This window comes from Lottia gigantea, assembly GCF_000327385.1.
Source record: "Lottia gigantea unplaced genomic scaffold LOTGIsca_64, whole genome shotgun sequence".
NCBI lineage: Eukaryota > Metazoa > Mollusca > Gastropoda > Lottiidae > Lottia > Lottia gigantea.
In genome coordinates this window covers 528,628-551,529 of record NW_008710179.1, presented here as the reverse complement: position 1 = coordinate 551,529, position 22,902 = coordinate 528,628, and the positions used below count along the sequence as shown (strand labels likewise).

Genomic DNA, 22,902 nt, shown 5'->3' with positions numbered 1-22,902 from the left:
CTAACCAACAGATCAAATATAATGATCGTCGCCAACAAATTTCAACATTGTCAGCAGGAAGATTCCAAAGAATAGGTAATCTATTGTAATTATTATCATTTGTAGATCTGTTATGACCCTAAACGTAGATGGCAGTGTTCATGTCCCACAAGTGTTTGGGGCACCTGATTATGGTAGATTAAACGATATACACGTTCATGTAAATGGAGCAGGTCAGTCAGGTAAGTAAACTAAACCTAAAATTTTTTAATAGTTTACAATTTACCAAAAGATACTTATCTGTTCAGTTAATTTTCCATACAAATATTCCCTGGACGTTACAAAACGCAATTTAATTGTTTAATGTGATTTGATTCATCTTACTTAACCCAAATCGGAGTTTCATGCTGTTCATAATCACGTACCCTTATTTTACCCCGTTATCTAATGATATTTTAGGAAGTTCATTATGTAGCAAAGCTAGGGGAGGTTGTAGTCATATCTGTGTACCGGCTGGCAACAACAATATTCAGTGTTTGTGTCCTGATAACTTTATATTACAGTCGGATAAAACAACCTGTAAACAAGGTAAGAATATCTTATCTCGGATAGTACTAGTGCTAGTTTGAAATATTTTATAAGGAATTATGTGATTTTCGTACATTTCTAGTACTTCTTAAGACTAAAATTACCACCCTCGCCCCCCCCCCCCCCCCTAACAAAAAATGGCTCACCTGTCGCTTTTATTATAACGCGTCTTATTAACTTTTGTCTCAAAGAATTACATGTAGAACCGAATCGTGTCTGTACCCGTTCCCCGTATTTACTTTTTCCAACTTCTACTGTAAAGGTGTGTCAGTGAGAACGACTTACATATTTAGCTCAAGTATACCCATAGCAATTCTGAAAAAAAACGAAACTATTTACAGTTGATGTCAATGATTTTTTTGTGTTTAACTCTCAAATAGATTCGTGGTAAATCATAAGATTGAAACGATGCTAAAACGACAATTTTATTATGCTTATTTAGGACGTTCCTGTCCATCATTTAAAGCTCCAGTAAATAGTAAAATAACCTGTCCACCAACCAGTAATATTGGTGATGTTTGTCATGTTAATTGTATGAATGGTGTAAAATATGATGTAACTTGTATGACCAATGGACAATGGAGTAACACTATCAATCCCATGTCCTGTACAAGTAGGATTCCAAACTTGATGTTGTAGCATCTATTGACTATCTAGACTATTGTTTAGCTATACCATCATTGTTTTGTGGTAAAATTGAGTAGAAAACTGTAGTTTTCGAACACTTTAAAACCCTTTCTGATCTGTTGTCGGACAGACTGGCATTTTAAGATCCGATGTTGAACTGTTGAAGAGTTTTTGTTATCAGAGTTTCTTTCAGATCAAGAGACACCTAATGATTAATTTCTGCTGTCTCTTTCAGATTCAGGATCATTACCATTAACTTGTCCAGCAGATTTATCTGTAGCAGCTGATCTCAATAAAACAACAGCTACAGTAACATGGGAAGTACCCAGCGTTGTTGATACAAATGGTCAGAAAGCAACTATTACTCAGAGTATGACACCACCGGTCACACTGTCCAGTGGTCAACATGTGATCAATATACAGGCAACAAATAGTAAACACATGACTGCCATTTGCTCCTTCACAGTCAATGTAAAAGGTTTGTCGATTTCTTTCATGACAAAATATGTTGAAAGTCTTCGTAATTTGCTGTAGATTGGTCTTGCATGATCCCTGTCTATCATCTGAAAGCTTAGCCAAGTAATAATTGGAGTCAGCGAGGACTACATAATTATTAAGTGAGGTTATATTATACTAATATACATTTTCTCATGTTCGTAGGGTGTCAACTTGCGTTCAAAATCAAAAAAGTGATGTTATTTTGAGCTTTTCAGCAATTTGAACCTACCTGTAAACTTGCAAAGTTTGAAAACAGAAACCATGAAGATCCACTTTTACACCTTTATATTATGTTCTTTAAATATTGATGCATTTGATAACGTCTTGGCCAATTTTAGACACAATCACACAAATCCAATTTTACAATCAGGGTACTTAATTTACGATGCTGTATTATCGTTTATCTTAGTTAAGATGTGTTTACCGCTACAACCTCCAATGAACGGTCGTATTACCAGTACGACGTGTACTAACTATTATGGATCTCAGTGTAATATTGGTTGTAATACCGGTTACAAGCTGAATGGATTATCTACAGTAACTTGTGAAGTTTATGGTAAAGCTAACGAGCTTGTTGCTTGGAAACTGAACGGAGCAACATGTACAGGTAGGTATCCATAGCTTTTTCATATGCAGTTTGATATGTCTTAAGCGTCGGGTTATGCCTATAATGATGATGTACACAACTAGTGACATAGCAAGGAGAGTTAAGAGAGTTTTGAAAAGCAGGTAAAAATGCAATCAACTGCGGAAAAAAATGAATTATTGTTATTTTCAGCTGTATCATGCCCTACATTTAAAATACCCAGAAACGGTAAACTGTCACCAGAATGTAATAATAGAGATTTTGGCAGTATTTGTGAACAGTCTTGTAAACAAGGTTATCAAGTAGCTAGTGGTAATTTCTTTAGACGATGTCTAGCTGATGGTACTTGGTCTGGAAATGAGATCATCTGCCAACGACAAGTTGCAGGTAGGAAGAACTACATACTGTAGATACACAATCATTGGGTAATAGACTATTTTAAGTGTTACATGACTGCTTTCAATGCTGCAACACCCCACCAATGGTAAAGCTCAACTGGACCAAACTTGATTGGCGCATTTTAATGTTTAAGACAAACTCGATTCAACAAGAACCACTTTTATGTTGGTGTTAAGTGTCCAGAATAACACGGTAATAGTCGATGGTTAGTTTTGAGTTCTATGTCTTGTCTTTTCAGTTAATAGTAATAAACAGACGGGTACACCATCTCAATCTGTTGTAATAGGTAGTGTTACTGGTGGTATAATTATAGTTATTATATTATGTTTAACCTTTTTAATATATAGACGGTAGGTATACTGGTATATTTCTACTTGTGAACGAAAGCAACTGATGGCGAACACTGACGCCATGTATTAAAAGGCTTTTTATCTGGCCCTGAAAGAGGTAGTGTGATTTAAAAATACTCAGATAACCGGTATAAGATTTTTGACTCACTCCTGAAAGATTCCAAAACGTTTCATTGTTGTTGATCTGGAAGGTCACTTAAACGTCAAATTCAAATCAGAAGGTTATAACTAATTGATCACGTATCGTATTTCGTCCTAAATGGACGTAAAACTCCATTCATTTCATTTCATTTTCGTATCGTATATTTCAGAGGCTGGCCATATCGAACCAAACATAACAATGTTTATGAACTTGATTCCACAGCAGATGCTATGTCCAGTGGTTTTACTAATCCCTCTTATGAATCAACATAATCTTTTATGTAGCTAGGAATTGCATATTCTTTTGTGAATCTTGTGTGACTCGTAATCTATGACTCATGTGTGACACATCTATAACTCATGCGTGATAAAAGCGTACATTATTCCCTTACATGTTAATGATAAACGGGTACTAAAAGCAACACCTTTTAATGATATCAAAGTGACACAACAAATGAAATGGATCGACTAATATTATTCAGCATCGATGACATCTGGTTTCGAAATTGTGTTTGATACCAGGACTTTCCCACATTCATACTTCAATTTTATCCTAGTGAAATCAAAAAGACATTTCTGATATCACAGACCATAAAATGTGTGCCTTGTATCACATATCAATAATTATCAAAATCTAATGTTTATATATATATAGTTATAGCATGGATCGCATGAATAAATGATTTCAGATTATAATGTCACAAAATTTCAGGAATACCAGTCATACTACTGATGGTGACTGATATTCCGAATGTCGTCTTGCATCACAAATTTTTAACATTTTCCCATCATAATTTGTGAGCGATTATATGCTTGTAGATTACAGATTTTTGTTTGTGACTATGAATTTGTGTATTACAGTGTCAAGACATGTTGTTATATTCATGTTGATGTTTACATTGTATTTATTTGCTGTTTTATGTCAATAATACGAATTTTTGATGTTTGATGTTTCTTTGTTCAATATCACTAACAAACTCTATGCCATGAGTATCTTCCACCGAATTTTGATTATTCTTTATAGCTAATCAGAACTGTTAATAATGAGATGTAGTCAACACAGAATATTACAAACACATCTGAACACCTTTCATAATACCACTAACTGAATACGTTATTGTCACTTTAAGGAGACTGTCATGTAAACTGTTTCGTTTGAAACATAAGAAATAGAATTTGAATGTTTGGATATAACTTCCAGATACAGTAATACATGAATTATAATGAATAGAACTATGATATATTGGATTATAACTATGTGTTCAGTAAGTCAGATATTTTTTGTTGAATTAAAACTTCAATACAATTTTTGAATAGCCACACAGAGATCGTTTAAAAACGATTTTGTAATACCTGCTGAACTTCATTGGTAATATTTTAAATTAAGCCATGTTCTTTAGCCCTCCAACAAGATAGAATAATCGTGTTTACATAGCTCTGTGACTGACCTAATGTTTCACAAATCTGATAGTGAAGACAGGAAACTTTGGTCAGAATTTCTACTACTTACTTCGAAAAAACTTTGACAACGTTCTTATAAAAATCTTCAATGATAACTGCTTAGACTTTAAGTGTGAACTTTCCTTTTTTTAACGATGAAAGAAACATTGTCTGTATTTCAGCTTCCAGTGTCATATAGAATTTCAGCCTCACTAATAATAGATGGTTAGTTGAAAATATTTCTTTTCAGCTTTCAGTAAAATTTATTTACTTGGCAGTTTGAGTATACCACTTAAAGAAAGGTTCCCATTTATGAAAATGAAAATACTAATATTTATATGAATAGAAACAATTTAAATAAATTAGCTAAATTACAAGAGAATTACCAGCAGAATTCCAATGAGTGACCGACCGAGAAAAGTCAAAAAGTCTTTTTTTTGTTTATCCAGACTGTACATACATGACATTTATGATTAATAATATCGATAATTCATTAGAAACACCAATTAATCAAATAGTTTGTTTAATTTGACACTAAAAAATAAGGAAAGCCAAAGAATGATTTTTGTTGAAAGCGCTAGAAATACAACATCATTACATCAAAATATCACTGTCTAAAATCAATAGAAGCTTCTGTAACAGACAGCCCAAAACAATACAGTGCATTGTATATTTTCTGTCAACCCCGAATCCACTAGCATATTTCCGAATTGTATGCGGCAATTTTAGCGATCAATTATTACTACATTGTAATTATATCCTAGAGGCACTGTGATGTGAAGGTATGATTTTCATATCATTGTTTGTTGTAGCGATCACGTTTCCATGTGAATCGGAAACTATGACAGAATCTCCAATGGATAAATCTGAACACAAAATTACCTCTGAACCCGATCCGACCATTGACAAAACAGAGGACCCTGATGAGAATCCATTCATATTTAAGACGATAGACAACATTAAGACAATCGACAATCAAACTCTGGTACTCTTGGAAGAATGTCAGGAAGGGATAGAAATCTGTTCAATTCCATTGATGAATGACGACAAAGATGCTATGTTCAGTATCTGTAGGTAAGTTTAAGATTACAAAGATTATTAAGGTTTGAGGATGGTTCACGGTTTCAGATAGAGCGCACTTTTCAGAAAACTTAACCAATTTTTCGCATTTAGGTCTTCATGAAAACACTATGTTGATATGAATAGAACATTTTTCACTAGATTGTTGATATTTTCATTCACTATCATTACTGTTTCAGATCGATAGATGATATTTTACAGTGTTTTAATACATTTGATAAGAAATGTACAGAATTATTAGTCAAAGATTCTATTAGTGATATAACTAAATTGTTACAGTGGATGTGTAAGTTTTTTTTTACCTATACTTTTTGAATGTAGATTTCGGTTAAGATAAGAGATCTGATGTGTTGTGTTTGTGTTTGTGGTTTAGATCTGGTTCTTGTTCTTGTTTTGTCTTATTCTGTTCTGTTCCTTCTCCGTTCAGTTCTTCTGTCCCCTCTCCATTCCGTTCTGTGTTCCCTTCTGTTCTGTTCCTTCTCCGTTCTGTTCTTCTCTCCCCTCTCCATTCTGTTTTGTGTTCCCTTTCTGTTCTTTTCCTTCTCCGTTCTGTTTTGTTTTCGGATTTATTGAATGTTGTTCCTGATTTGAGGAATTTTCTATACAGCCCTTCGTTCCAGGTCAACAGTTAAGTGAAATTGTACAGACGGATATCGAAAAAAATGATATTCCGGATGAGTATCTAAAAGAATTTGGTTTACCAGACGATACTGAATTTGACCAATCAGAAAAGGATAGAAAAGATGAGCATCCAATACCTCACAGATCTGATATTTATAATCTTACTGATAATGGAATTCTATATGGTAAGTATGATGGCATCTAGTCTGAAACTTACTGACTTTATATTGTGCCTCTAATAGTTATGGTGAGAGTAAGATGGAAAAAGCATAATTACTTTGCGCCTTGTTTGGAGAATCAAAGATGGTAATGTTCATAAACCATTTTTCATTGCTTCAGCACATAGTTTATACATAACATCTATTTTGTTTACAGTACGTCCAGTTTGTGGTAATTTAACAGATAATGATCCCAAAATTCTACTACTATCCGATACCACTGTTGATATTACAGCCCATTGTGTTAATGGACAACAGAAATTTCTAACGAAAGATTTTGTACAATATCAACTTTCAGCTTCTCTTACTCCACATCAACAAAGATGTCAACTTTTTGTAAGTTACTTTAATACACTGCGATAAAAACTTTGCCAGTAACTCACATCCACAAAGATGTCAATTTTGTAAGTTACTTTAATACACGAGGATAACAAACTTGGTCAGTAACTCAAATCCAGAACTATGTCCACTATTTGTAAGTTACTTTAATACACGACGATAACAAACTTTGTTAGTAACTCAAATCCAGAACTATGTCCACTATTTGTAAGTTACTTTAATACACGACGATAACAAACTTTGTTAGTAACTCAAATCCAGAACTATGTCCACTATTTGTAAGTTACTTTAATACACGACGATAACAAACTTTGTTAGTAACTCAAATCCAGAACTATGTCCACTATTTGTAAGTTACTTTAATACACGACGATAACAAACTTTGTTAGTAACTCAAATCCAGAACTATGTCCACTATTTGTAAGTTACTTTAATACACGACGATAACAAACTTTGTTAGTAACTCACAGCCACAACTGATGTCCACTAGTTGAGCTAAGAACAGTAAACATACCCTACATCGTGAGTAAGTACGTAGTCTTATCAACAAGGATGTCAACTTTTTGTAAGTCACTGTCCTCCAATACGATGTCAACATTTTTTAAACTGTCTTCCTAGACGATGATAACTTTAGTAAGTAACTGTTTTTCTAGACGATGTCAACTTTTAGTAAGCAACTGTCTTCCTTGACGATGTCAACTTCTTGTAAACTGTCTTCCTAGACGATGATAACTTTAGTAAGTAACTGTTTTTCTAGACGATGTCAACTTTTAGTAAGCAACTGTCTTCCTTGACGATGTCAACTTTTTGTAAACTGTCTTCCTAGGCGATATCAACTTTTTGTAGGTAACTATCTTCCTGGAATATGTCCACTTTTTGTAAGTAACTGTCTTCCTAGACGATGTCAACTCTTTGTAAGTAACTGTCTTCCATGACAACGTCAACCTTTCATAGGTAAATACGATGACTAAAGAGGCTTATCGTGTACCCTCTGTCATATCACTGATGTTTGTTGTTTGCCCCAAAACAGGAAACCTAACACTCGCCTGTCTTTGTGTATTTTCAGAGGAAACAAGGTATCAATACATATACAGTAGATATAACAATAGATAATTATATACTACATCATAAAACATCTATTTATACTGTAACCTGTACCTATGATGATTATAGTTCTAATATAACTAAAATACACCATATCATACCTGGGTAAGTATATAGGATTGTGTATTAGCCGATGATGTTTTATCACCATGTATCGACGATTTAAACATGAGGACCTCTTTGTCATCATTGAATATGAAGTCATACCTGTCTTTTACTTGAAATTTAAAAGAAAGGGTAAAAAACATTTTCACCTATCAGAAAGGTCATATTTATAAAATAGTATCTAACTTTATATTTAAAAAAGGGGGTTTGGCCATAACTACCACTAATAACCTCATATATGAAATCAAAATACAGATGAAATTTCTAGTAAAAAGTGACAGAAATAAGCTTTCTTCAGGAAGACGAATAAAGACGGTTTGGAACAAAACTCATTTGCAAGAACATTCTTTCTGGTGATAAATAAATAAAAATTCATTCTATGTAAAATAAGCGATGCTTGCCTTTTTATTCGATACTGTCGAAAATCTTATCGCTTGTAATTCATTAATATGTTCCCATTCCAGTTTATATGGTTCAAAGCTATCTGATAGTTATGTATCACCAGTTCTAGATAGTTCTAATGTTAAACTCACAGTACAGAACGTTTTGGATCAAGATCTTGTCAATCAACCAATGACTCTAGATAGAAAATATTCTCTTTTTGGAACTTGGATTGATACAAAGAGTGAGTAAGATTCTAGTGGTATAATAAAGGTGGGCTCATCTCATCGAACCTAAGTCGACATAAGGGAAAATGCTCATGTCCGAAAGTTGACCGCTTCTTGCAACTTTAATCGACTGGAGTGGCAGATTTCCATCAAATTCAATTTTAGTAAAAACTAGACCACGAGCAACAGATGGCAAATTGGGTCTTCAGTAATTGTTAAATACATTAAGCGATTAATCAGATTCTCACAGAATAGATGCAGCAATTTGGTAAATTTCTATGGAAAATCATGTGCTCAAGTAACCTTGACAATAGTAGAGATCAAATGTGCCAAAGAATCAAAATAAATCAATCAAACATCACTTAAGATCTTGTTCGGAAAATCAAAAAGTGATCACTTTTGATGTGGATCAAAGTAACAGAACTTTAATTTCTTACATGATTATTCCAGGTGTACCGATAGGATTAAGACCCGTTAGTTGTAAGGTTATTTCTGGTAAAAATGATTCCTACGACTTACTGAAAGCTGGGTAAGTGGCCAATACGTCATTAGTAAAAACAAATTGGGGGAATTAGCATCAATCTGACAAATCCAACTCATGTAAAATTTACTCAAGCTGCTTGATTTTGCTACCTAAACTGGCTGTTACACTTCTGTCTTTGGATGTTGAATTGGTCGGTTTGCACTGATGAAGTGGATTTCTTGTTCCAGTGGATCTTAAATCAAAAGACTTCATAATGTAATGTTTCCTTATAGATGTGGTGATGGTATTATATTTAAGCAGTCGGAAGGTTTTATGATCAAGGGTTCCACTTTTAGAAGTCCTTATTTCCAAGGTTTTCATCTTTCCGGAAGTCCAGAAGTAACATTCCAATGCACTTTTGCTACCTGTTCTAAAGTGTGTGATGGGGTACGTCTTTACATCTTTTGTAAACGTGAAGGAATGATCATTTCTCTATTAATGAAATTTCAAATTGGATCACTGTTACTGTTAGTTTAGATTTCAACAATTTCTGGCGTTGATATTAATAGACTATATTATGTTATGCATTCGTATTTTACAGTCCTCGTGTGAAATTAATTGTGGTGAACCTGAAATACAAATTACAAACGCCAAATTAGATTCCTGTACTGGTTATACCTTTGAAAATGAATGTATTTATAGTTGTAAAGATGGTTATGATCAAATAAATGATGGTATCATAACATGTGGTGGAGATGGAATCTGGACGAAGCCTATAATAACATGTACTCTATCAGGGGAATAAATTGTTAAAAACACGACTGAATTATATTCTTAATAGTATTTTGTAAACTTCTTATGACTTTAAAGTGGTTCAAAGTAATTCTCTAGTCTTAGTATGTATATCATAGCTTATATGATATGAACAATTTCATTTTCCTTTCGACGTATGTGGTTACTGTAATTCCAGAAAACATTACCAGTTTATGACCGTCACAATTTATCATACAAGCCAACTCCTTTTAACAAGAAAATCAGCTAGTGCCGAAATATTTCAGATCAAACCAACTCTATTTCATAAACAATAGTATCATGGACATCTGATGGATATTTATCTCCAAACATCTCAAAACGACCACCTTTAACGTCATAGCTCTCAATCATTTGAAAAAGGTAGTGATATTGATACATATATTTTCTGAGCGAGATTGACAGTTGATAACTTGGAAATGCGGCAAAATCACAACTTCAGTAACAATCATGGTTCGCGATAATCTAATTATTAAACTAAGATTAACTAAATCCGATAATCTGGGTAACCATACACAACAGTAACTATCAACATTAGATTTCAGATTAACTAAAGGGTATAAATTAACCTATAACATACTAATTTCTCTATCAACATTAAAACTTGTTACTGTTCATTAGAACATCTACAACAAGGTTTACATTTCTCCTGTAAAAAGAATAACCAAATTTCAAAATGGTAAGTATTTCTTGTTTTTTACTAGTTTGCATTTCTCAGTATATCGTCAGGGATGTATTCTGCTAAATTTGCATATAGGCCTAATATCTGAAGTGAGAACATCGAACAGTTATTCCCATGTCGGTACGCCTTTTATCGACAGCATGAGTCAAGCTTTTGTCCGATTGAAATAGTTAGCTCCAAAAATTAACCAAATTTCACTTCGTCTCTTTTTCACGAATCAATTCAACTGCTATTATATCATTCCCTAGTCTAATTACCTAATATTCTATATTTCAGCGCGAGGTCATCTCTATCCATGTTGGTCAAGCTGGTGTCCAGATAGGCAATGCCTGTTGGGAGTTGTACTGTTTAGAACATGGTATCCAACCTGATGGTCAGATGCCTTCTGATAAAACTATTGGAGGTGGTGATGATTCCTTTAACACTTTCTTCAGCGAGACTGGGGCTGGTAAACATGTTCCTAGAGCTGTATTTGTGGATCTAGAACCAACAGTAGTAGATGAAGTCCGAACTGGTACTTATCGTCAACTCTTCCATCCTGAACAACTCATCACTGGTAAAGAAGATGCTGCTAATAACTATGCTAGAGGTCATTACACTGTTGGTAAAGAACTGATAGACTTGGTTCTTGACAGAACCAGGAAGCTAGCTGATCAATGTACTGGTCTTCAAGGATTCCTCATCTTCCACAGTTTTGGTGGTGGAACCGGATCTGGTTTCTCTTCCTTATTGATGGAAAGATTGAGTGTTGATTATGGGAAGAAGTCTAAATTAGAGTTTGCAGTTTATCCTGCTCCACAAGTTTCGACAGCTGTAGTAGAACCTTACAATTCAATTCTTACCACCCATACTACATTGGAACATTCTGATTGTGCTTTCATGGTAGATAATGAAGCTATTTATGATATCTGTAGAAGAAATCTGGATATTGAAAGACCAACTTACACCAATTTAAACCGATTGATCGGACAAATTGTTAGTTCTATTACTGCATCTCTACGATTTGATGGTGCTCTCAATGTAGATCTTACAGAATTCCAGACCAACTTGGTACCTTATCCACGTATTCATTTCCCTTTGGCTACCTATGCTCCAGTTATCTCTGCTGAAAAGGCTTACCACGAACAGCTATCTGTGGCTGAAATTACCAATGCTTGTTTTGAACCAGCTAATCAAATGGTCAAATGTGATCCTCGCCATGGTAAATATATGGCTTGTTGTATGTTGTATCGCGGTGATGTTGTACCCAAGGATGTCAATGCTGCTATTGCCACGATCAAGACTAAGAGAACCATCCAATTTGTCGACTGGTGCCCAACTGGTTTTAAAGTCGGTATCAACTACCAACCACCAACTGTTGTACCAGGAGGTGATTTAGCCAAGGTCCAGAGAGCTGTTTGTATGTTAAGTAATACCACTGCTATAGCTGAAGCATGGGCTCGTCTGGATCATAAATTTGATCTAATGTATGCTAAGAGAGCCTTCGTCCATTGGTATGTCGGTGAAGGTATGGAAGAAGGTGAATTCTCTGAAGCGAGAGAAGATTTGGCTGCTCTTGAGAAAGATTATGAAGAAGTTGGAGTTGATTCTGTTGAAGGTGAAGGAGAAGAAGGAGAGGGAGAAGAATATTAAACCAATTTGTAAACATTTAATTATACAATAAACTCTGTTATCTCACCCTTTAATTTTGTCAAAACGCAATGTTGCAGGAGAACGGTGCTTTAACAGCAATGGACAATAGCCAAGACTGTTGGCAAATGCTGGATTGCTGGGTATCGCCGATCAGACCATGGTACGATACATATTGAGAAACAAGGGTCACCATACGATACATATGTAACTGTGATATTTGGTTATTTGGTAGTTGATGTGGTTAATGTCTTAAGTTTCCAACCATTTCAGTTAGATTAGAAACATTCGCCGACTGTTTAAAAATCCTCAATTTTTATCGACTGAGTAGTATCGTCAATTATCGATACATGACCTTGCGATTCGATATGCATATCTTGGCATATCGTATCGCGATATATCGAGCCAGCACTTGACTGTTAGGATAAAGGCATTTGACAAGTGGTTATTTAAAACATAATCTTTGTAATTGCTTATTGGTACTTTTTTATGGCAAGTGTTAAAGTACCATCATTCATAATAACTACATGAAATAATTGCGCTACAAATATTTACCATAAGGGTGATGATGTAAAGATAATTATAAAAAAACATGTACCTGTTTTTGAATTATTTTTGAGAGCACTCCTGAGTGGAGACGAGTACTAACTTGTTTTAACTTATTTGTGTATTGCAAAAGTCATGTCTCTGTTATGTATAATCTGGAATCTATTGACTTTTGACTATAAAAGATTAACCTTTCATCTCAAAGGGGAACTCTGCAATGATACGACAAAACCTAGCTTTAAAAGAAACAATGAAAATCAAACATTATAGAACAATTTATTTATACCAACAACCAAAACAAAACAAAATCAAATAATAATTGCATAACTGAGCTAACACGGCAACAATAGTTTTGACTGGAACTCGAGTTGTTAAAGCAGGGGTTCTCAACCTGGGGGTAATATTGATTTTTTGGGGGAGTAATGAAGTAGTGTAGCATAAATCTTTTGACAATTATAATTTAAGTCGCCTTATTCGGTCAGGCTAAATAGATCTAAGAGAAAACCGAGAAATAGTAAGGATTTAAAGGAGGAAGGGGGTTATGCAATTGATCAAGAATCCTGAAAGCAGTAATAGTATAGAGAGAAAAAGGTTGACAACCCATGTAGGCCTATAGAATTTTCACAATTAAAAAAAAAAAACAAGTTTTGATTTCTTGATTCATAAACTAGGCTTTTGGTACAAAATGAAAAGCATCAAATTAAACCAGATAAAGCCGAAATATTCTGTGACTTTAATTCTGGAACTTTATATAAATATAATGTTCATAGACTGTGAACTAGCATAACTTAAAATAAATTAGATAACAAAATTCAACATGTGTAATAACAAATTATTGAATAAAAGTTCAAGGAATGTTCATGGAATATTGTATAAAAGACTATATGGAATGTTGTTTAAATAACAAAATTATGCAATATCAGTTTAATCAAGGTACAGTACTTGATTCTGAAAATAAAAAGTTTGATTCTCTTTTTTGATAATTCTCTGTTAGTATTAAAGGTTAAACTTTTTTTTACCTTTCAAAAAGTATGTGAAATATTCTTGTCTTTGATCTTCAAAGAGGAAAAGCAACATTAGGCCATCAATACAGACTAAAAAATATTCGTTATTGATGATTAGACATCATGTTCTGTAGTTCCATCGTGATGTCTCATAATAGTCTTGATCACATTTAAAATCATGTCTTGCTTCAAATGAAGAGAATGATGGCCTTGTTTCATGTCTTCCTCGTAAGGAATGACGTCTAAGAATATTATCTGAGCGACCTCTCGACTGTAATGGACTATATCTTATAGAACCATTGTGATGTCTTGATGATTCATTATCACTATATCGTCTTTGGTAATTAGATTGGATGTCATCACAATAATCAGGAAAATCTTGCTGACAAGATTCATAAACTGGTGGGGATGAATAACGTCTGAAAGGTAACTTTGGCATCCTTTCAGAGTGTCTGTGGAGATTTAACCTCGGTGGCTGCCTTCTGTATGGTGGGATAGGGTTATCACAAAAATTGTGATTAGACTGAAAGTCTAGTACACTGTCTTGTAAGGCACGTTGATTTGGAAAACACTGGTTGTCTGTTTTTGATTTATCTTCTTGACTATCTGCCTTTTCAGATTTTCTTTGGAATGATCTGACTTGTGCATGTTTTGATCCTCGATGTAGAGACAGAAGTGGTTGAGAGTTAGCAGCTGGGTTACTGTTGAAGGCACTGGCCGTAGTAGCAGTCCTATATAAACCCGGTTGACTGTTGGTTGTATCAATGGAACTGTTACTAGTCTGATAACTATCTAATACTGGTTTAAATGATTGAACTGATGTAGTATACTCTTCTTTCACACCTTAAAAAACAAGACATATGGCTATAAGATTCTGTACCCTTTTGACAATGTCATTTAATTAAGGCAGTGGTAAATAGCCACTGCCTTTAATCAACCTGTCTCTACCCTGAGATTTTGCTTTCCAAAGCGAATCTTGACATTTATAAGCTTAGTTGGTCGGTATATTTCCGATAGTTTTCTCGGCGTCTCGCTACTTTTTACCGCTGATATATGAATTGATATAGAAATGATTGTCTAGGTGAAGAAACAGATAATTTATTTAGAGTGCCAATGCCAGTGCCAGTGGCGGCAGTTTGGTTGGACAGTGTTGTGAGCTAAAACTTTGCTGTCCTCTAACAGCTGTTCATGCAATAAACAAAAATTTATTATTATTACCGCGAAAAATGGTAGCTTTATTGGTGCATTCATAACTTTCAATGGCACTGTAGCTGGAAATATTCATATCTTGATGAGGAAGCATTCAATTCCTCTCTGAAAACTCTGTAATAATCTCAGCAATATTTCGTTTGTTTACAAAAAAAACTTTTCCAGCTGTTGACCTCTTGTTAACCTCAAGGGAAACAACTCACAACGTCACCTTACTACAGACTACAAGACATTAACTCTATTGTTGTAAGTGATATTTTGATGTCGTCTGCTAGAAAGTTAGGGTGCCATATATCTAAATCGGGATGATTGAACACATTTCCATCTTTTTGATCTTTTTATAATAAGAAATATAATTTTAGTCTCGTATCCATTGTACAAAATAAGAAATATGTTTCAATCTGTTTATGGTCACTCCAGAGGTCTTAAAATACAAAGTATCTGACAAATAGGAACTAATAATTTCATAATACTTGAAATAAAGGAAAAATTGAGGGCAAAGAAAATGAACATAGTCTTCTTTATGTTTTATTGAATAGTTATCACATAACATTTTATAAAGTTTAACATAATATACACAACAAAAACTGGTTTGGATTCCAATTAACAGATTAAAATACCAGAAATATTCAAACAAAATTGAGGAGAGTAAGATTAACAAGTTAAGACTTTCTTCTAAATGTGTCATTGAATGCCAATGAAAGATTACTTCTATTGACATTAACAGTCTTAACAATATTTGGACACAGGGAGCAAGGATATATTCACACAGCTTGTTTTTACTCACATCTTCATACTAACTAAGTTTACCGTGACATCATTAAGCACTTTACTTGTATCAATGAAGTTTCTTGATGCAGCAGTTTGATTGGAATATATGTCTATAAATAATAACCCATAATGTTAATATACTTTCTGTAGAGGGATCTGATTGGCTGTATTTGCCAGCCTAGGTTCCAATCAAACCCCTGTTTTTGTATTAGATTTGGCTAATGATGTCAAGTCATTAGACACAGTTCATAATAGCTTTAAATTGTGATGACTTTCCCAGTACAATTCAAAATTATACTTTAGTTTCACCTTGTTTTTGTTTGGGTAGTTTTAATGAACTTTGTTTTACAAGTTTATGATAGACCTCAAGATTGCCATCAGGTTGGCGTATTTGTTCCAATGTATAGCCATTACAACATTTATCAGGAATCTCCATCAACTTTTCTACCATATCTTTAGCTTGTGGTATTGGTTTAGTTAATATCATTCCAGACTTTTTACCTTTGTCCATTCTTGACCTAATATCAAGTCCATATTTCTTAGAACAAAACCGAAGGAAGCGATTCATATGTCCTGGGTATCCACGATACACTACATATCCTTTCGATAAAACATCTGATGCAGCTAGCTTCTCTAAATCTCTTTTAACTATTTCTCTGATCCATGGTAACAATTCCTCTTCTTTGTCATGGACTGAAACATAACAATTAATATTGACTGAAACAAAACAATAAATGTTGACTTAAACATAACAATTAATATTGACTGAAACAAAACAATAAATATTGACTGAAACATAACAATAAACATTGACTGAAACAAAACAATAAATATTGACTGAAACATAACAATAAACATTGACTGAAACAAAACAATTAATATTGACTGAAACAAAACAATAAACATTAACTGAAACAAAACAATTAATATTGACTGAAACATAACAATTAATATTGACTGAAACAAAACAATAAATATTGACTGAAACATAACAATAAACATTGACTGAAACAAAACAATAAATATTGACTGAAACATAACAATAAACATTGACTGAAACAAAACAATTAATATTGACTGAAACAAAACAATAAACATTAACTGAAACAAACCAATTAATATTGACTGAAACATAACAATAAACATTGACTGAAACAAAACAATAAATATTGACTGAAACAAAACAATAAACATTAACTGAAACAAAACAATTAATATTGACTGAAACAAAACAATAAATATTGACTGAAACATAACAATAAACATTGACTGAAAAAAAACAATAAATATTGACTGAAACAAAACAATAAACATTAACTGAAACAAAACAATTAATATTGACTGAAACAAAACAATAAATATTGACTGAAACATAACAATAAACATTGACTGAAACAAAACAATAAATATTGACTGAAACATAACAATAAACATTGACTGAAACAAAACAATAAATATTGACTGAAACAAAACAATAAACATTAACTGAAACAAAACAATTAATATTGACTGAAACAAAATAATGAATGTTGACTGAACCAAAACAATTAATACAGATTGAACCAAATTTATTTTGGACTGGTTGAAACAAGTATGACTTACAAAAAGAAACTTACAAAAAATTGTTTTTCCTAAAGTTTTACATTCTATAGTTTTGTTGTTTCCTTTGTTACTTTCTTTATTCTGTTCATCATTTTCCAGTTTATAGTCTGCATCATCATCTGACTGATCATTTTCATCAGATTTATCATCATTATCATTGTCGTGTCTTTCAACAGTAAGATCTGCTGTATCAGAACTAGATAGTGATTGATCAAAATCTTCAAAAGCTGGTGGTTTTGGTAACTCTTGGCATAATTCCTCAGCCCTCTTTATAATATCAGCGTAATCATAATCTTGATTTTCTTGTTTACCATCATCCTGATGCAAATTAAAAGTTTAGGTTAATCCACTGCAGAAAGATGCAAATATATTGTGTAGCATTAATTTAAATATTCTTTAAATCCATTTTCAAATAAAACTGACAGTATAACACTTGATAACCCTCATCTAGAGTTATAAGAAACTGCATTAGGTGATGCAAAAAGATTAAAGATGGTGATGTCAAACACTGTTTTTTTTTTTCAAAAGAACCAAATGAATAACTTATTGATTATCACTTTCATTTCAATGAGATCATCCAAAATAACATAATACTCAAATAAACTGTAATAAATGATAATGTATCTTTTAACAAGTCAATTTATATCAGGCCCTTTCTCATACTTACATATATAGCAGTGTGTTTACTGAAGAGATTTTTATAAGTTATAGCAGCAGCTACTTGTTGAGCACATCGCCTATAAATACTATATCCCTCACCAACACACTTATCTTGTAAGAACACTTTACAACTGAAAAATAATATCAATTACAGAGACTTATGCTCCATTTTGTACAGAATACAAGTAATTATTTAAAATATATCTTTGGACAAATAATAATAAAAATATCTGCATACACATGTACATACCTTATCATCATAACTCTATATTCTCTTGCTCTTTGAGCTACAGCTTCTTTATGTCTCTCAACATCATCTATTTCATTAGTATCGGCAAACACCTAAAACCAGTCAAACAAAAAATATCACACAACTCTCTTTATTATGTTACTTACTTAACCGATTAAAGTTGTGTTGCTTACAACAGAATTCCAAAACATAGGTGATTTTATTCCAGAGAATAAGACAATAGATACAGCAACAGAGTGTCAGGATAAACCATTTCTATATAAATATTAGTGACCGACTTCACTGACTGTTATGCTTACATTTTATGCTACTCATAAAACTACTGCTAAAGGTGTGGCATGAGCGGTCTTGGTCAGAGATTTTTGTCTCCGATTCGAGTCATTATCGAATCAGATTCCTTTTCCTTTCGCTTGCATGCTCCGCACGGTCTCCTCGTGTGTCCAAAGTTCTCTGACTAAGACTGCTCGTGTGTCCGCACCTTTAGACTTTCCTTTATATTAGCATTGACATTAATATCTTAACTCATTACAGTTTATATTATATCAATCCGCGTTACTTTTTTTGACAAAAGTGTTATTAATCAAACCCTATCTTCTTCAACATCTGCCTTTTTAGAACTCTTTCCTTTTTTTCCACTTTTTCTTCCATCCTTTATCATCTCTACTTCAAATTCCATCTTCTTTTCTGTACCTACAATATAGGTAGTGACTTTATAATATAACACAAGTCAAAAAGGATTTCTTTCTATTTCCTATTTTAATGCAATAGCAGACAACCACAATGTGAGGTTTCTTATGAAATGTACTTAATTTTTTTTATAAATTTTCTTTCACTTATTTCATATAAAGCAAAACATTCCAAAAGCTCCGATCAGATACAACTTTTGATAAATTCAGCCAAATTACCAGCATACAAACATCCCAGTCTAATAAATTTGATTCCAATTTCCTATAATTTCCATTGTAATCTCACAAGTTTTCTGGCAAATTTCCTTCCTAAAGGTAGCTTTTTTTTTTATCCAATTAACGCATAAAAATAATGATTTTTGAAACCTTAAGTAGAGTGACAGTCTCTTATATTGTCATGATACGGGTTCTACATAACACGTTTTGATTGGTTGTAAATATTATCATTGTAACAGATGTTTGGTAGAAAACTATTAAGATTACATAAAATTAATGAAACACATGTATTACCAATTTCTGGAAGCTCTCCACCAGGGTGAACTAAATCCCAGACATAAGTCAGTTTTAGTCGATTGTATAAGGCACTATCTTCTAGAATCTTACTCCAAGAGCCATCATAGCTCTTTCTCTCTATAAGAACTAAATCATCAGCATTATTCTTCTCTATTGCCTCTAATGTACCAGAACTTAAACTAGCTAATCTACATAGGTTGTCCTCTACTTGCTGTCCTACACCTTTAAATTGTATTGATGTGGGAGGTTGAAAAACATCTTTACTGTATCTGCAAATAACAAATCTTTAATCAATCTCATTGAAGATGGGTTCCCTTATTTTCATGTATGAAAATGAAAATGCTAATACTTATATGAACAGAAAATAGAGATGTTCTAATAACACTAAAAAAAAAAAAAAACCCATCTTTAAAATTGTTTGTCTTTTGTTGAGGTGACTACACTTTCCATCTATGATCTGAGGTAATTGTTATGCACATGAGTTTGAAATACCTGACCAATCAAAGTCACCCTTTAAAAAAACCTTTGTTCAACAAATATGAGTACTTTTGTAAAAATGATTACTTGGCATTGGCTTATTATCAGTCCATTTTTTTTTTGATTGAATAGCATAATTCAGGGTATCAGGGAATCATAATAAAAGTTAATACAACAAAGACTCTACCTTCCATCATTTTCTATAAGTTCATCTATAGTCTTGGTCTTCAAGGTCTCATAGAAGTTGTTAATGCACTGCCTGTCACATTTACCTCTATCATAACCTATAGCCTCACATACAAACATTTCACATAGATAGATTCTCATATGTTGTCTTCTGGTATCTGCTTCTTCTGGATGAAAGGTATATACTGATCTCAAATTCATAGCATACTTGGTACAGTACAACTTGGTACAGTTTATGTTGGGGTCATGACGGTTTACTGCTATACAGAACAATTCCAGTCGTCTTCTGAAAGGAAAGTCAGCTATTTCTATGGGTGTGGTCAGTTTTCTCATTTCTTCTGTGGAATGAGCTGGATATTGTCTTTTTTCCGGATAAACATTGTACTCTCCTGCCTTTTCTGCATCTGCTTTGATTTCATCCAATGATAAATTTCTCAGTTTATCAATGGCCTGTGTATAAGTGTCAGACTTTTGGTTTCTGGCTGTACCTCTAGCTATAAATAGTTTATCCAGGAAAAGAACTGATTTGTTTTTATAAAAATACACCTGTATATTCAGGTTATTATTTCGTATACAATGCCTCAATGTTTGTGCTGGTGAAGACCTATAATCAAACGACTTAATAAGCTTCATCAGAGTCAGTAATCGTTGATCCCGACCTTTCATGTCAACCTCTTCTTTAAGTTCCAGTTTATATTCGTAAGGATTATTTTCTTCAAGTTCCTTTTCTTTTTTCTCTTCAGATTCTCTATCTGTTTTCTTATCTATTTTTCTGTATCTGTGACCTGGACCACCTCTTCCACGATTAACATGTCCATCACCACGTCTAGAATGATAACCTTGTCCACCTCTTCCTCGGGAAGGTCCAGCTCCATAACCCCAACCAAAGTTATCTCTTGGTGGCATTCCTGGACCAAATCCTCTGCCCCTTCCAAATCCACCTCGGCCCATAAATGATGATCCTGATAAATATGGCTTATTCAAGGCCATTTCTCTCATCTTCTTTTCCTCCCTCAAAGCTCTGAGCTTTTCTTGTAACATCAGTTCCTCAGTATCATCTTCAAGTTGAGCTATTTCTTCCAACATTCGTTGTTTCTTCGAAACAAATTTATTGTTTGAAAAGCCCTGCCAAGATGTGCTTCCATGCTGATAATCTGAATAATTGGTAGGTCCATAGCCTCCCCTCCCATGATCTCCTCTGTTACCACTTTGATTACCTCTACCTCTTCCTGATCCTCCAGCACCACCTCTGTAAGAAGAACCTGGTCCACCACCTCTACCAGTTGATCCACCAGCCTCTGTGTAATCTGAGGAATATTTTCCTCCATCAGAATAGAAATCTTCTCGCTTTCTTTTTCCTACAAAGATTAAGTACAGTATCAGATAATACATTGTTCACTAGAATAATTGAAATAAAAGGTGAACAAGGAAAATATATTCAAAACAAGCATCAAATAAATAACCCAGTGACATGAGACGACTTTTGTCAGCCATATTATTATTGTTTTGACAAAGGTTCAAAAGAAGTTTGCCTCTTAAAGAAACATCCTGGAAGTACAAGACTCAAACAGGAAATTAGAGTGCTGCAAACAGAGCCTTTGTAAGTTTCCAAGATAAACTTTTAATGACCTAGAAAAATCGTCTTTAACCTTCAAATTTGTAACATGGATTTTGGGATATATCCAAGCATCACATGTACACCAACCTGGTGAATCTGGCTGTTGGTTGGTGAGAAACCATTGGTCATAATACGACATCTTTGATTATCAACTTTCACTGAAATTAATAAAACAACAGGCGCACCTTAAATCATTGCCAGTGAACCCATATATAATTGTTCCTCTCTATTACCAAAATAATGAATTAATACTTAAATCATACAGATTACAGAGATCTTAAATAGTAGGTCAATTCCTGTCCCTTTAGTTGAAAACAGACAATATAACCTGAATATATTTTATGTACACAGAAGCTTTGAATTAAGCTTATCTAATTTACAAACTGTTGATAACAGGGTGCTGTTACAGCAAGAACTGCACTATAGAACAATTGCAACCCATAACATAGGTTTCTGTTCAAAGCTCACAACATTTCTGGTACAAATTACCTTCTTTGTTAATAAGAAATTGTAGTAATCACACAAGATTCCACACTGAAGTCTGTCAGTACCACAGTGTGTTACTTGTTATCTAACTCCTACTTCTATCACAATCTGTAAGAGTAATCACAAAGAATGAACTTAAATGGAGTTTTATTTCCTACATTTCTGTCCAAGGAAAAGCAATATCATGCAGTGAGATAGGAAGAAATTTTCCTGGACTAGAATATTTCCAGTGAAATTTACCCACCTTTCAGACAGTAGTTGGTCAAACCAAGACACCAAATTAATTTCGACATCAAATCCAATAAATTAGAATATAATTCCAGTGAACTTACTTTTACATTTGAATAATTCCTGAGGTTTTGGAAATCAATGAAGCCAATGTAATAAATCCAAGGGAAATAATCCATTAAGAAAACAATCGCCTAAAACAAGGACACGGATCCATAATACGATATTTCAGACAAAAATCCAGTGATATTCTGTCTTCCTGTGATATAGTTTATTTGGTTCAGATTGATCATATAAAATCCACTTAGTTTTGCCCAGTAATCTAATGTTGGCCAATTGATAGTGTAGTATGTAAAGAATAGGTTGTGTTTGCAATGCTGAACATAATATGCAAGATAT

The 22,902-nt window shown here is 33.5% G+C and overlaps 3 protein-coding genes across 3 annotated transcripts; 2 read left to right on the top strand and 1 right to left on the bottom strand.

The window, feature by feature from the left end:
• Nucleotides 1–5,449: 5,449 nt before the first annotated feature.
• Nucleotides 5,450–9,951, top strand: LOTGIDRAFT_167193 (hypothetical protein; the record flags this gene model as incomplete). Its single annotated transcript, XM_009064663.1, has 9 exons — nucleotides 5,450–5,682; nucleotides 5,868–5,974; nucleotides 6,309–6,494; nucleotides 6,685–6,863; nucleotides 7,933–8,075; nucleotides 8,540–8,700; nucleotides 9,134–9,212; nucleotides 9,440–9,593; nucleotides 9,748–9,951. The coding sequence occupies 9 exons, from the start codon at nucleotides 5,450–5,452 to the stop codon at nucleotides 9,949–9,951; spliced, it is 1,446 nt and encodes a 481-aa protein (XP_009062911.1).
• A 612-nt stretch (nucleotides 9,952–10,563) lies between these two features.
• Nucleotides 10,564–12,321, top strand: LOTGIDRAFT_204537 (hypothetical protein). Its single transcript, XM_009064662.1, has 2 exons — nucleotides 10,564–10,635; nucleotides 10,915–12,321. Exons 1-2 carry the CDS (start codon nucleotides 10,633–10,635, stop codon nucleotides 12,268–12,270), a joined length of 1,359 nt encoding a protein of 452 aa, XP_009062910.1. The 5' UTR covers nucleotides 10,564–10,632; the 3' UTR covers nucleotides 12,271–12,321.
• Nucleotides 12,322–13,071: 750 nt separating this feature from the next.
• On the bottom strand, nucleotides 13,072–22,660 carry LOTGIDRAFT_235417 (hypothetical protein). The gene is made up of 11 exons (XM_009064661.1): nucleotides 22,608–22,660; nucleotides 22,279–22,383; nucleotides 21,877–21,947; nucleotides 20,173–21,529; nucleotides 19,506–19,777; nucleotides 18,896–18,999; nucleotides 18,310–18,401; nucleotides 18,067–18,190; nucleotides 17,414–17,717; nucleotides 16,107–16,490; nucleotides 13,072–14,660 (listed from the first exon to the last, which is right to left on the bottom strand). The coding sequence occupies exons 3-11, from the start codon at nucleotides 21,926–21,928 to the stop codon at nucleotides 13,939–13,941; spliced, it is 3,411 nt and encodes a 1,136-aa protein (XP_009062909.1). The 5' UTR covers nucleotides 21,929–21,947; nucleotides 22,279–22,383; nucleotides 22,608–22,660; the 3' UTR covers nucleotides 13,072–13,938.
• Nucleotides 22,661–22,902: the final 242 nt, after the last annotated feature.